General features: G+C 42.4%; 1 protein-coding gene across 6 annotated transcripts in view; it reads right to left on the reverse strand.

Annotated features, from left to right (window-relative positions):
• The window catches only part of hdac9b (histone deacetylase 9b), an 87,459-nt gene that overhangs the window by 41,085 nt on the left and 31,327 nt on the right, over positions 1-15,047 (reverse strand). Inside the window, exon 1 of one of the 6 annotated variants that reach the window (XM_060921785.1) lies at positions 3,783-4,322. The exons of 3 other annotated variants lie outside the window; for them this stretch is intronic. In XM_060921785.1, coding sequence (XP_060777768.1) covers positions 3,783-3,894 — 112 coding nt within the window. In that variant the 5' untranslated portion in view covers positions 3,895-4,322. Of the gene's footprint in view, positions 1-2,760; positions 3,225-3,273; positions 3,519-3,782; positions 4,323-15,047 lie in introns of those variants that run through there. 2 more of the 6 variants (XM_060921788.1, XM_060921786.1) reach the window with 2 other exon arrangements.

Raw genomic sequence — 15,047 nt, forward strand, 5'->3', positions numbered from 1 at the left:
CAGATCAAGGTTCTGATTTAGAATGAATCGAGATCTTTGCTTTTACTGTCATTAATAAGCTTTCCATTAGAGTCAAAGGATAATAACGAGGCTTAGTAATTCAAACGAAAACAAGTCACACCAGTTCAGCTGTCACTGACACCAGAAGGCAATGTGCAGTTATCGCCAATCTATCAACAGTGATGTTTAAATACCACATGTCAAAGAACATCCAGTGCACGGGCGATTGCTCTAAGACAACGAGGGAGGCTCAGTCTCCTCTAAAAATGGCGAACATCGTGTAGGATGAATTGCGCTAGGCTTATGTTATAGCCGACCTTATAACATTGCTATTTCAGATCCAGAATCATAGAAATATATGTGCTCAACCCAACTACAGTGCGAAATCATTCCGTTATAACTTTCCCCAGTTCGCCTAGTGTGTGCATGAGTTTTTCCCCCTCGTGACAACGCGATGCAGCCCAGCCTCAGTGGACTTCAATGGCATTTGGGAGCTCTGCGCTTTTCAATCTCAAAATGCAAGACGGTTATTGGACAAATACTGCGAAAACGCCCGCCCACAGACTCCCAGCCTCACATGGGAGGGACATGGCAAAGCTTTCCACGAGGAGACTGGTGATTGGTGAAAGCGGACGGATATTTTCTTTGATTGACAGCTCGTTTCAACTATAGACAGGCAGCGGTACAGTGTTGCCAGATTGGGCGGTTTCCCGCCCAATTGGGCGGTTTTAAGTGCATTTTGGCGGGTTTTGAACATATTTTGGGCTGGATAACGTCAGCAGTATCTGGCAACATCAGTTCAGTCCCATGCGGATTCGCAAGTGCTGTGGTGTATTGTAAGAGATCGGCTTACATTTCGATTTCATTCATTACATACGGTTTCTACCAGCTTTTTTAGTTTGTATATATTTTCATTGTAAATAAAGTGTAAATATAGTGTTGTCAAGTTTGCTATCTTAGTTCCAGAAATTTCATTTATTTGAGTGACTGAACTTGAACTTGAGGGGGCTAGTCAGCTAGCAAGAAAGCTGCGCACGGATGCCAAGCATTGCTGATTTAATTTTGGCGAAGCCATTTGCCAGTCTTCCTTTCGAGGAAAAAATTAAAATTAAAGAGCAGGGTAGACCAACACCTCAAATTGACTTGGTGAAAAAGGTAGGGAATAATACTCGTTCCTTTCAGCTCTCCTGGTACGAGAAAGTGAATTGGCTAACAGCAAGTGACCCACATCAACAACAGTAAATAGGCTACTTTAGTAATATGTCATGGATGGACCAAAAATATAGAATCTATTTAAAATGTTTATGCTGAGTATATTATATTGGAATATATATTTTTCTGGATATGAATTAAACACCGCTACAATTTGGAAAACATTTTTAAACAAAAACACAGCCGAGGTCAATTTTTAAACAACATGCCACAATTTTAAAATATAAAATGTTAAAATATACCCCTCCCCCCCAACACCACCATCATGTATATTGGACAGTAGCCTAATGGGCCAAAAGAACCTGTTATTTCACAGTTTGTGACCTTGCCAACAATCAGCCAGATCAGAGGCAAGAGTATGGGCAAAACTGATGTGTTTTTTCTTTTAAAATCTGGAAATATCGTAACCGACCAGCCTCCCGTTTGAAAGACTACCAGCCGCCACTGATCCAGCGCCATACAGCTAACGTGAGGCTTGGAGAAGAACGAACGAACGAACCAGACCAGTCCTGTCATCTCAAACAGCTCACAGGTACTTCAAGATGAAAGCGATACGTCATTATCAGTGGTCTGAGGAGAACGCAAAGTAATTTAACCAAAACATGTCGGAAACAGTTCTTAGCGAGGGCATTGTTGTGATGAATTAAAAGGCCCTGCTTGCTTTTCTTCTTCTTTTTTTTGAGAACCTATTCTTCCCCAAACATCAAATTACAGGAAGTATAATAAGCTTCATTAGTAATTATCCTCCGACTATAATGGAGGGCTGTCAGAGCTGTGTTTTTATTTTCTTCTCTTTGATGCAGCTGAGAGTCTTCAACTTATCGAGAGTGTTTTCATTAGAATATTAATCAGAGTGGTTTTGCTCCTCGTTGAACATAAGCTGAGTGAGAGAGATGGGTTCATAATAAAGAGCGACTGTTTTTTTTTTTTTCAATCCAACACAGTACTGCATTAACAGATTTTGCCGTGTGTGTGTGAGAGAGAGAGAAAAACACACACACACACACCATTGAGTTTCTTTTTAAGTTCACCACATGCAGGGTCCAGGCTGTTGCTTTCAGTATGACAGCATAATTACTACTAACAATATTCCATGGATGGACTGCTAGAAAGATAAAATAACCTTCTTGATGCATGTTTTAAGAGAATGAATGAAATGACGGAGGGGGAAAACTATCAAAATTAAGTCTCGTGTCATTCTCAAGCAAAAAGCACAAGATTGAAGGACACAAGGAAACAAATGCAAGCATCTTCCTCTATAACACATTTACGTACCACATGAGAGCAAATGACAAAAAAAAAACCTCCACTATTAATGCATGTTCTATTGTACGGTTACATTAGGAGCAGTTTGAGACGGAATGATAACAGATTGAAGTGGTGCCTAATCTTAGCACCCTAATGCTTGAAGTTGAAAATAACATGGCTAAGAATAGCTGACCCGCAACAGCCTGCTGCATGCAAGAGCCTGTTAAACCACATCCACATACATTACACATGCTTCCTTAAAGCATTTACTTAGCCTGAGCTAATACGTAATTAGGCTACCTAAAGGATTTAAGGTTAATATCCTCAGGCTGTTTTGTTGTTGGTTTGTTCTGGGGGTTTTTTGACCCATGTCTCCTTTTAGAGTTCAGCCTTACTGCCTTAAATCATTGAGTTCAATCCCACAACAGGTTGCTTTGAGCCTCATTAAAAGATGACGACTTGTTTCTCTGGTAACGTTTCTTGAAACTATAATGCTGATACTAACTTTGCACAGTTTATTTGACTTGCATTAACAACAACGTCTTATGCAACATCAATACTGTGATGATTCGAAAGTGAGACGCAAGATGTTTGAACCTATATACGGACACAGTTCTGAAATGACTCAGGCTGCCGTGAAGTTGCACTTGTCCTCCTGGATTTAAACAAACAAACAAACAAACAAACTGTAGAGTTGTACTGTGAATTTCCCAGAACACTCTAGCAACCTTTGAAATAGTAACAGGTTTCAGCCAACATCTGTACGTGAACTAATAACAAATCCTTAACAAGAAACGTCGAGAAATAAGTCACGTTTAGAGTTGATCCAATAAAGTGATGAAAAACTTCACGCCGTGATGTCCTGGCTCAAAAATAGGCCTGCGTATTTTCTTTGACAGGCTTTTCATGGTGGCTGCATTTCTGTCAACCAGTTTCCTGTTTCTGCTTCAGCACTTCTGTACAAGCTGTAGTTCTTAATCCAACTGAGTGTTTACCACACTGCATGTCATTACAGTTCGGCGCTCTTACTAGACAACATCGCATGCCTCAGTTCTTCTATTTATAACAAATTAGGGTTCGATCTTAAATTAAACAGAGAGCCTATTTCCAGATACGAGTCAGACTCAGGACAGCTCCACGAGCAACACAGATACACAGTGCACATGCCGTTAAGCACATGACAGGGGCAGGAGCAGTACCTGTTAATCCAGCAACTAGTCAGGCTGCCCTGCTGTTGTTGGCACAAGTTTAAAGCGCTCCACTAACAGGAAGCGGAGAGTGCGTGCATTTCGGAGAGAGAGAGAGAGAGACTCGAGAGTTACCTGAGTTGTTAACGTTGTGCATGCCACTGCTGTGGGGTTCCTGAGGCAGCTGGAGTTTGCCAAAGCTGTCGCTGGAGAAGTAGGAGTCACCCTCGTAAATGGTCTGTAGCATACTCCAGTCAGCGGCACATTGGCTGCCCTACTCTTCCTGTCACACACAGCGCTTCCTTGTCCCCCTCTCTCTCTCTCTCTCTCTCTCAGGAGACCACAAGCACTCGCTTCTGCCTCCTCCTCACTGGTGACACTAGGCGAGAAAGACAACTCCTCCCTTGCTAACACGAACAGTTCCTCCCCTGCGATCTTCTTCGCTCCCTTTCACTTCTCCTCCACACGTCAGGGAATCAGCAGGGGGCTACACCATCTCCCGCTGCAGCTCCTCACAAATGGGTTCGTCTGTTTACTTTCTAGTGGTACAAGTCTGCCCTTGTCCCCGTGTCAGCTTTTCCCTGCAAAATGGCTAAAGACAGACAACTGTGGAGTTGTGCGTCAAGCAGTCAGAGCTGTGTTCTGATTCTCATTTCTTGCTATTCTCCTCTCTTGCTTCTCCAAAGCTCTGTCTGGTTCGCAGGAGCTGACTGGGGAAAGGAGGAGGGAGGTTCATTTGCATGTGAATCAACAGTGGCATGGCCCACAGGTGACAGAAATAGAACAATGGCCAGCCCTGACTATAAATAGATCAGGCGAGGCTCAGGGATTGGAGCGGCATTGATGCGTTTAAAAATACCACACCAAACACAGCTGTGGCCCCTCGTTCTCTGCCAGAAGGCATGTCTTTCTCCCTTTCACTCTTGTATTCTATCACTCTCCTCTTTTTTTCCATTTTCTTCCCTCTCTTCACGTCCCTCTGGCCTCCTTAAAAAGACACACAATCCTCTTTTTTGAGAGATAAGTATATTTTGTCTGCATTTTGCTTGACAGCTGGCTCCTTTATGCAGATGTGCTGTGATGTTCTCATGGGTTTTGCGCGGAACCTCAGACCATATTGAGGGCGAAATATACAGCATTGCAGAAAAAAATAGAATAGAATGCCTTTGTCACAGCACAAATGTACAACGAAATTTCGTTCATCATAGGAGAGCAAAGCCGCTGCATACGTGTGCACAGCCACTCTTGGGCACTTCAGCCCAAGGCCGTCCCATGTTAACCTAACTGCACGTCTTTGGATTGTGGGGGAAACCGGAGCACCCGGAGGAAACCCACGCAGACACAGGGAGAACATGCAGACTCCATACAGAAAGGCCCCTGTGCGCTGGGCTCGAACCCAGAACCTTCTTGCTGTGAGGTGACAGTGCTAACCACTACACCACCGTGCCGCAAAAAAATTGCAGAAAAAAATATTTTTGCAATTACTGTATTTTTGGCAGATTATAAACAATCCTTAAATTATTCGGTATGTCTATTGTTTAAAATAATACAGCCAAAAAATTATCAAATAATTTCAGAAAATCTAAAATGAACTACAGAAATTCTAAAAAGGTTGTCTAAAAGTTTTGCAGTGTTACATTCATAAAGCCATGTAAAGCAATAATAGGGATTCTCCAGTCTTAATGCTCTTAACATAGTGTCACTCATTAAAGCGCTCAGATAAACTGTATACCCAGCCTGGCCTTGGTGTTTGGTATGTTTTCTTAACCCACTACTTACCCCTAACTACAAACACGCATCACATCCAGACATACAGTAGCAGTCAAAAGTTTGAACACATCTACTGATTGAGAGGTTTTTCTGTATTTTGACTATTTTCTAAATTGTAGAACAATATGGAAGACATCAGAACTATGAAATAACATATAGCGCTTTTAACAATAGACATTGTCGCAAAGCAGCTTTACAGAATTTGAATGACTTTAAACATGAGCTAATTTTATGGAACATATACATGTTATTTACCAGCTGGGAGGTCCGTATGGTGAAATACTGTGACCGAGGTCTTGAAAGTACTGAGCGAGGCCCTCTGGGCCGAGGTCAGTATTCAAGGCCGAGGTCACGGTATTTCACCATACGGACCGACCTTAAGCTGGTAAATAATATATTTATTTTTTTCTTTACCAAATTCTAACAGAAAACGAGAGCGCCCGAAAGGGAAAACCGAGCCAAGCCGCCATTTTGAATCCTCATTCACGGCTGTAATGCAAATGGCTTCCTCCTCGGTATACAGGTGCACTTCCATGGCAGGAAAACAACTACATTTTGCCGCCTATGTAGTCCCCTATTTATACAAATAGGAGTCATTCAGGATTCAGCCATGTTTTTGCTTGGCATTAGCAACAGTTAGAGGTTTTTAGCTTTCTCCTGAAATGGTTTCTTTTATTTCTTCTTCCTCAGGGTAGTAAAACTCGCTTTCACTGTGAACACTGTCGTTATCGCTATCCATGCTGTAAAATTAATGCTATTCTCCTGAGAAATGCAAAAATAAATGTTGACAAAAATTGCTACTATGGTTGTTGTTGCTGTGAACAAGCGAGTCGCCAGAGGTCCGTATCGTAGGATACGGACCTGCTCTCCAGCCAATCAGAGCGCAGGATTTGATGGAAACCGGACCGTGAAAAAAAATAAATGGAAATATTATATAGATACAAGTGTTTTACTGGGAAATGTGCCACTCGTACTTTTCATACGAGCTACATCTGGGACATGGAAAACCAAAACTGTGCCATAAATCTCTATATGTCACTCATGAGGAAATCGATGAATTGTGTTGATAAATTTGGGAACTTTGTGTCTGTGAATGTGTCTATATAATAAAAAGAAAATCACACATTGGCTTGAAGATATGAAGTTTATTTTCTCATGTTGAAAAAACTTTTCATATGAAATACATCGCGGATCTGAATGACGATTCTCGATAATTCACTCTGATGACATGACGCGCATTGTCAAAATGGTGAACCAGTTCAAAATGAAAATTCTTTTGATTAACTTGCATATTTTTTGTGGATGTGTCCATATAGTAATATAAAGAATATTACACGGTGGTGCGAAGATATGAAGTTTATCTTCGAGTGGTGAATGGATATGTGAGCAAAGTGAATGAGTGATATATTTTTCAACACGAGACGATAAACTTCATATCTTCACGCAACCGTGTAATATCCTCTATTTATGTGGTAAATGAAAAAATGTACAAATATAGTACACGTTTCATATTTTTGATTCTTCAAAGTAGCCAGCGTTTACCTTGATGACATTTTGCACACTATTGGCATTATCTTAACCAGCTTCATGAGGTAGTCACCTGGAACGCTTTTCAATTAACAGCTCTGTCTCGTCAAAAGCTAATTAGTGCAATTTCTTGCCACCTCAATGTGTTTGAGATCAAACAGCAAATATTAAATAATAAACATACAGTAAATAGCCCTATTCCACAACTGTCGTAATCCATATTGTCAAGAACCGCTCAACTAAGTAAAGAGAAACGGCATCCATCATTACTTTAAGACATAAAGTGACTTTGAATTAATAAAAATAAAGAAAAACCATTGACTTAAAGTTGTGTCCAAACTTTTGACTGATACTGTATATTTCTCACTTTCAAAACTGCATACGTACTGTCCAATTTGTTTTACTGTGTTATTGAATAATATGAAGCGAGCTTACTAACTGAATAATAAACTGGGAGTGTAAAATGTAAGTCTTTTACTGGGAGAATGAAAGAATGTGACAGTGGTGTAAGCATTTGATCTACATGAGGTCCCTATGTGAGGGAAGTGTGTTTAAGAAGTCTTTGTAAGAACAGCAAGCTGGTTGTGAGGTCAAACTTTATTTAAATATCCTGCCTTAATAGATCTCAGATCATGATACACAATCCTCATGCTACTCTTATAGTTCTTAAGACCTTCTCATTGACAGATAAGCAAAATGTAGTGCTCTTATAACCTTGACTATATAAATGTACATCCATGGGCGCCGCCAGGGGTGGAAAGGTTAGAACAATTCTAGGGGCCCAGCACTGCCATGGGGCCCTTTAAGGGGCTGATAATATGCTTTTAATGATTTTAATAAGACTTTTGAAATAACAACAATGCAATATTCCATCTGGTAAAATGAGCTAATTGAACAAGGTTGTCTATTTCTTGAGTTCTTCAACATATTGTCATTTAACACTCCCCCTTTTGCGAAATGGTACGGTCCAGTTCTGGTAGAAGCGCGATGCGTTAAATCTGTGTGCTGATCAGTGCAACGCTACTTGCTGCTGTGTCGCGGTGCAGCAGCCAGCCAGCCAGCAGTGGAGTGCGTACAGTCTATGATCGCTAAATATGAAGAGTGGCTGTCAAAAACGTAAAGAAAGGCAGCTGAAAGCTGAGAGGGACCGGAGAGGCAGGCAACTGGTCACTCAGTTTTTCCCAAAGAAAGGTAGCTATTGCTCACATGTGTGTTCAAAATATTAGCGAATGGTAAATGAACAGTATGAACGTGGTTGGATTAGCCTATCAAGAGAACACTTTTACAGTTTGTACAGTGACGTTTTTTCCATTTTAATAACTGAACTGACTTGTGTGATAAACAAGATGAAATATTATGTTATGCTGGTGCTAATAACTAGTGCTAATAACCAGTTTCATAACTAATGGGGTGCCCTAAATATGCACAGATTCAGCCTCAGGGTGACCTCCGCCCTACCAAACCACTGAACCCCCTTTTGGAGAAGGAGGTAAGCAGCAATACAACCCATAAATGCTTTAGGATTGCTGCTTTTGTTGAAAGTTGGGGGGCCCAAAATTCTAATCTTTCATGGGGCCCAAAATTTCTGGCGGCGCCCCTGTGTACATCTATGATAGTCATAACACATTCATTATGTATTCGGTACAGTCAGTGAGACAGTCCTGCAAGCTTTTTCCATGAAAATCCAAGGGTTCGTTGAAAATAAACTAAAACTTCATGAACCAGGAGTTTAAATTTAATGAACACAAGGCATGTAACCTCAGAAAAGTCTCTTTGTTTAATTTAATTTAGTCTAACTAGAAATAGGCCATAGGTTAATGCCATAATTAGAGAAGACTATATGAGGGATGAGCATCTCCCAGCAGTTTATCATTTCTCAGCAGTAAGCATAGCATTTCTCAGTCCTATTTTGGTACAAACAACTCATGTACCCAGAGGGGAATGATGCTATGTTGTTTCAGCTGGACAGACAATTTATGCTCTCTTCATTTTGCTACCCGAAAGAACACAAGAGTACACTTATGAGCACTTGTCACGCATGGACATATATAAGGACCATAAAACGTTTCCTTCGGAACTAGTGGAGTTTTTGTTCATTTGGTCGTTTCCTTGCTGAATACAAATAGCAAAACTGTCACCTTGTGACCCCGCATTTGTAGCCTATCACACTTATCCACCACAGAACCATGGTTATATACCGTATGTAACCTTCAACTTTACTTTTTTTGTTGTTGTGGACTGCCAGTATGGTTTCCTGTAGAACTAGTGAAGGCTGTATCTCAAAGTCGTAACAGGTGATCGATGTTCTGATGGTGCACTTTGCCAGACCATAACATAAAACACTCATACAGAAAGTAATAATAACAATAATTATTATTATTTCGGGTGGAACGGTGGTGTAGTGGTTAGCACTGTCGCCTCACAGCAAGAAGGTCCTGGGTTCAAGCCCAGTGGCCAACAGGGGTCTTTCTGTGTGGAGTTTGCATGTTCTCCCCGTGTCTGCATGGGTTTCCTCCGAGTGCCACGGTTTCCCCCACAGTCCAAAGACATGCAGGTTAGGTTAACTGGTGGCTCTAATTGTCAAACTCTCACGGTTACCAGAGGACTAGCCCTCCACTGTAACCCTAGCTGTATAGGCGAAAGGCAGAGGGCTATGGAAACGGAGCCTGGCGCCACCCGATGCGTCCGATTGCATGGCGCGGGAAGGACTTTAGACCAAATTGACCGTAGGTGTGAATGCGAGTGTGAATGGTTGTTTGTCTCCAAGTGTCAGCCCTGTGATGACCTGGCGACTTGTCCAGGGTGTACCCCACCTCTCGCCCATAGTCAGCTGGGATAGGCTCCAGCTTGCCTGCGACCCTGTAGAACAGGATAATCGGCTACAGATAATGGATGGATGGATAGCGCCTTTCACAAACTTAAGGATGCTTTACAGTACAGTGAAATTATTTAAATCGCTTATCCTTGCTGGGGTTTGAACAAAAGGTCTACCATGATACGGTGTCTCTGGGGCATGCTGGAACATGAACTCATGACCTTCTGATCAGCAGCCTAAAGCTTTAACCCCTGAGCCACCGCTAATATGTTAATAATGTTCTATATTGAAGATGAGAATAACAGTGGGTAAAAATTGCTCAAATGCTTCTCCACTGAGAGTAAGAATTGCTCAAGGTCCTGATATTATGGGTGAGAATAACCCATTGTTCTGATACTGCATTTTTGTTGAGGAAAAGAGTCATTTAATATTTTAATATAGCTCTCTGGTCACTCAAAAAAAAACTCAGCACATGACACTTCTATTTGTGCTGTCCAGGATGTAGCCATAAAGTACATAGAATAGCATGTAATGGAAGAAGATTCCTACTGACCTTCAATCACTTCCTTTACCCAAAGGGCTAACCCCATTATCGTGTTCCCAAAAGCACACAAATAGCTGCACAGCAGTCACTTCCATATACTGCTCATTTACAAGGGCAGATAGATTTTTAGGTTTATCATCGTACTGCAGAGACCTTTGGTAGGAATTTTGGGTTCAGCCACAGCGTGACATTTTTAAACTCCAGACCCTAATGCCCAGGTCAGACGGCAGGCTGCAACTAGTTTTCAACTATTTGCGTTTACCTACGATAACAAAATCACCGGTAGACGCAAGATTGGTCTTGCTTCGACGCATGACGACGCAGATAATGGCAGAGTGTTGCAGAGGGTCTTTAGTAGAGGCAGGTTGATGCAAGTGGATCACAATCTGTTCACATTACAGCTGTGAGTCGCTTCCAATCGGTGCAAATAGCAGGTTGATGGCATGTAGAGGCAGGCGGTCGTGCAACGCTTGAGCGACCAATCGCAGGTTGAAGCAGGTAGTGGCAGCTAGACGCAGGCTGACGCAGGAGAAGGCAAGCCTTTAGAGCTGGCTGCGATGCATTGCAGGTAGACACAGACTGCGCCTGCAAATAATTTACCGTACAACAACCTGCGAGCAGTCTTATATTTTTTAAAGGTTTTCTGTGTGCTATGTCAACCTGCGTCTAGCTGCGTCTGCTTCCGACTGGTTGCATCCTGTCGTAACAGTTTAAAAACTCTGCGTCTTGCAATATGTCTGACCACAACAAAGGATTTGACACAATATGCTTGCGTCCACCTGCAATCAATCGCCACCCGACCAATCACAGGTCGCAGCATGCGTCTTTCTGCCATCTGACCTGGGCATAATGCATGCAATTTGCCAACTCTTGGCCAGACTGATGGACAGCCACTTTATATCCACGGCTTCCTTCAGCTCATGTGGCAATCGCACAACCTGCTTACCAGCCAGTTCAGGTTTCACTGTCGGACCATTGTTTTGTGTGTATGTTGGAGATGAAAAGTCTATTAGTAACCACTGGCATACACAAAATGCTTCCACATACACCTTTAGTATCATATCCTCAATCTCAGTGCTTCGGCTAACACAGCCAATAGGGTGCAGCTTCAAGTCCCTGGGGTAACTTTACCACAGTATGGGTTAGGCATTTGATCAGCTTTGTAAGTCGAAGATCCAGCTTCAGTTTCTCTAAGGCAACCTTAATATCAGTCTGCAATGCTTTTGCTGCTGAGCTATACATTGGCATTATACACTCACTGGCTACTTTATAAGGAACACATTACATTATATTACTGGCATTTAGCAGACAATCTTTTCCAGAGCAACATACAACATACCCAGAGCAGCCTGGGGAGAAGTCAGGGGTGAGGTGCCTTACTCAAGGGTACTTCAGCCATCCCTGCTGGGTCAGGGGTTCAAACTGGCAACCTTTCGGTCCCAAAGCCACATCGCTAACCATTAGGCCATGGGAAGCCAATGCCTGCCTCGAGAAGTGGCTTTGGGACCAAAAGATCACCAGTCTTAACACCCATACATCTTGCCGGTCTTAACACCCAGTCGCCGGTCTTCACACCCATACACCTGTTGTTTTATGTAGTTATCTAATCAGCCAATAATCAGCCAAACAAAGGATAGAATGGTATACTTAGCATCTTGACTATTTTTTCAACTCTTCTCGATGATAGAAAGAGAGAAAGAGAAGAGTGTGACCTATCAGGGACTTTTGTTGAGGCCACTGTCACAAAGTTGACAACTTTACTACTTACACTACCGTTCAAAAGTTTGGGGTCACTTTGAAATGTCCTTATTTTTGAAAGAAAAGCACTGTTCTTTTCAATGAAGATCACTTTAAACTAATCAGAAATCCACTCTATACATTGCTAATGTGCTAAATGACTATTCTAGCTGCAAATGTCTGGTTTTTGGTGCAATATCTCCATAGGTGTATAGAGGCCCATTTCCAGCAACTATCACTCCAGTGTTCTAATGGTACAATGTGTTTGCTCATTGCCTCAGAAGGCTAATGCCGCTTTTCCACTACCAACGCGGCTGAGTTGGGCTGAGCCGTGCAGTGCTGAGTTGGGCTGAGTCGAGCTGAGCGGGGCTGTTGGAGTTGCATTTCGACTACCACCGCGCTGAACCGTGCTGGCTGGAAGTGGGTGGACACATTGGGTGGAGTTAGCGAAAGTGGGTGGACGTCACGTGATGTCGTTAAGCGGCGCAAACAGTGACATCAGTGATCTTTTAAGCGGTAGTCTCACGACCCGGATAGTAAACAATAAACATGGAGGACATGGAGTCGTTAGTGTTGCTGGTCTTGGTTCTGTGGCTTGTTGTCACCAACAACACCAACAGATACTGGCAAGAGCGTATAGATGAGGCGAGGCGCATAAGGCTTCAGAAATTCTCGTAATTCTTCTTCTTCCGGGTTTACGGTGTTTACAGATCCCAGCGTGCTCGCGGGGCGTGTGTGGGCATGTGAGGACACTCCTCCTCACCAATCAGTGCACAGGGGAGTGTCTCCTCACGCCCCTAGCCCCACTCGGCTCGGTTTAGCTCGCTTCAGCCCCACTCCAAAACCATGCGAGTTTTGGGTGCTAAGCAGGGCTGAAGCGAGCTGAGTCGTGCTGTTTTGAGGTAGTCGAAACGCGAGCCGTGTCGGGCTGAAGTGAGCTGAAGCGAGCTGAAGTGAGCTGAAAAAGGGTAGTGGAAAAGGGCCATAATGGATGATTAGAAAACCCTTGTACAATCATGTTAGCACAGCTGAAAACAGTTGAGCTCTTTAGAGAAGCTATAAAACTGACCTTCCTTTGAGCAGATTGAGTTTCTGGAGCATCACATTTGTGGGGTCGATTAAATGCTCAAAATGGCCAGAAAAATGTCTTGACTATATTTTCTATTCATTTTACAACTTATGGTGGGAAATAAAAGTGTGACTTTTCATGGAAAACACAAAATTGTCTGGGTGACCCCAAACTTTTAAACGGTAGTGTATATTCAGCAAGGAAATGAGCAACCAAGAAAACTCCACAACTGTAAAAGGAAATGAGCCTGGTGTTCTGGAATGAAAACCAGTGATCAGTTCACCTCTATCAAGCATGTCTTTGTTGCATGCAATGTTACATAAATTGGTTATTATAATGACTGCTACAGCCAGAATAAAGTTCACTCTTTATATTCACATGTCCCACAAAATGATTGGAGTTTCCTTGAAGTGAATTCATAATACAATAATGTGATCAGATCACAACATCTGATAAAGATGGGGAAAGAAAACCAACACAAACTTGCTCAAGGCATGTTAATTTATACAGTATCTGGATACAAGTTTTATCAAATGTCACCCTGAGGAATGAAACACCATGAAAAAGGACTGAATTGATATTTTTATTAAGTGATCAGTTCCTGGGCAGTGCGGTGTAAGTGCGCCGTCATCTCATAGCAAGAAGGTTCTGGGTTCGAGCCCAGTGGCCGACAGGGGCCTTTCGGTGTAGAGTTTGCATGTTCACCCCGTGTCTGCATGGGTTTCCCCCAAGGTTAAGTTAACTGGCTCCTCTAAATTGTCCATAGGTGTCAATGTGTGTGAATGGTTGAGAGGAGAAAACCTCTATAATAATCCAGTAGAAGGCAATGGCAAAACCACCACTGTAATTTCCCTAGAAACTTTGACGGCTGGAAGAAAAAGCCATCAGCGCGGCCACGTCACTGCAGTGATATGCCATATAAATAGATAGATCAGTTCCTACCAGAAAGTGTTATATGAAATATACTGTACATCCCCAGCATATAAATGATGCCCGTGCAGACAATGGATTCTTATGAGGCTCTTCAAAAAAGAAATGAGCAATCCACAAAAGTAACACACAATATACAGGTGCAAAATTAAAAGATTCAAGACACAGGATGTTGGAAGTATTAATACGTAGTATCCTATTTTGATGCTGAAATATACTGTATTCTGTAGTATAATCATCATTCGTAAACCAAACACAGACACATCCCTCATGTGACTAAGGCCAGCTTGATCGTGGTTAATGATTATTCAGCGCTAATGTCTCCAACACCTGTTAGCATGTTGGAGCATCAGTAGCGTCAGTGCAGGCGGATTCAGGATCACGATTCTAGCAATTCTCACTAGTTGAGTGCCCAAAACCTCCATCTGTCCAAACACTAGAACACTAGCTCACAAAGTGTGGAGCTCACACTGTGCTTTCTACACAGCAAGAACTTCATCAGACTCCATTAATTTAGAGAAGGAAAGTATTTTGTGTTTTGTATTCTGATTTATCATTTAACTGGGGCATAGTTTAAAAGTGCATGGTTCTATATCCATCCATCCATCTATGCATAATCTATACCATTTATCCATCAAGGTCATGGGGGGGAAGCTGGATCCAATCCCAGCTAACTTTGGGCGAGAGGTGCCTGGTTATAAATGTAGACCAAAATTCCATGTGGGAAAAACATGCACATAGAAGAGATGTGATAAAGTTGTTTATTATTATTATTATTATTATTATTATTATTTACACAAATACATGTTTGAGTTTGAAAGATTCCTCATCATGGGGCGGCACGGTGGCGTAGTGGTTAGCGCTGTCGCCTCACAGCAAGAAGGTCCGGGTTCGAGCCCCGTGGCCGGCAAGGGCCTTTCTGTGTGGAGTTTGCATGTTCTCCCCGTGTCCGCGTGGGTTTCCTCCGGGTGCTCCGGTTTCCCCCACAGTCCAAAGACATGCAGGTTA

Source organism: Neoarius graeffei, chromosome 5 (genome assembly GCF_027579695.1).
Source record: "Neoarius graeffei isolate fNeoGra1 chromosome 5, fNeoGra1.pri, whole genome shotgun sequence".
NCBI lineage: Eukaryota > Metazoa > Chordata > Actinopteri > Siluriformes > Ariidae > Neoarius > Neoarius graeffei.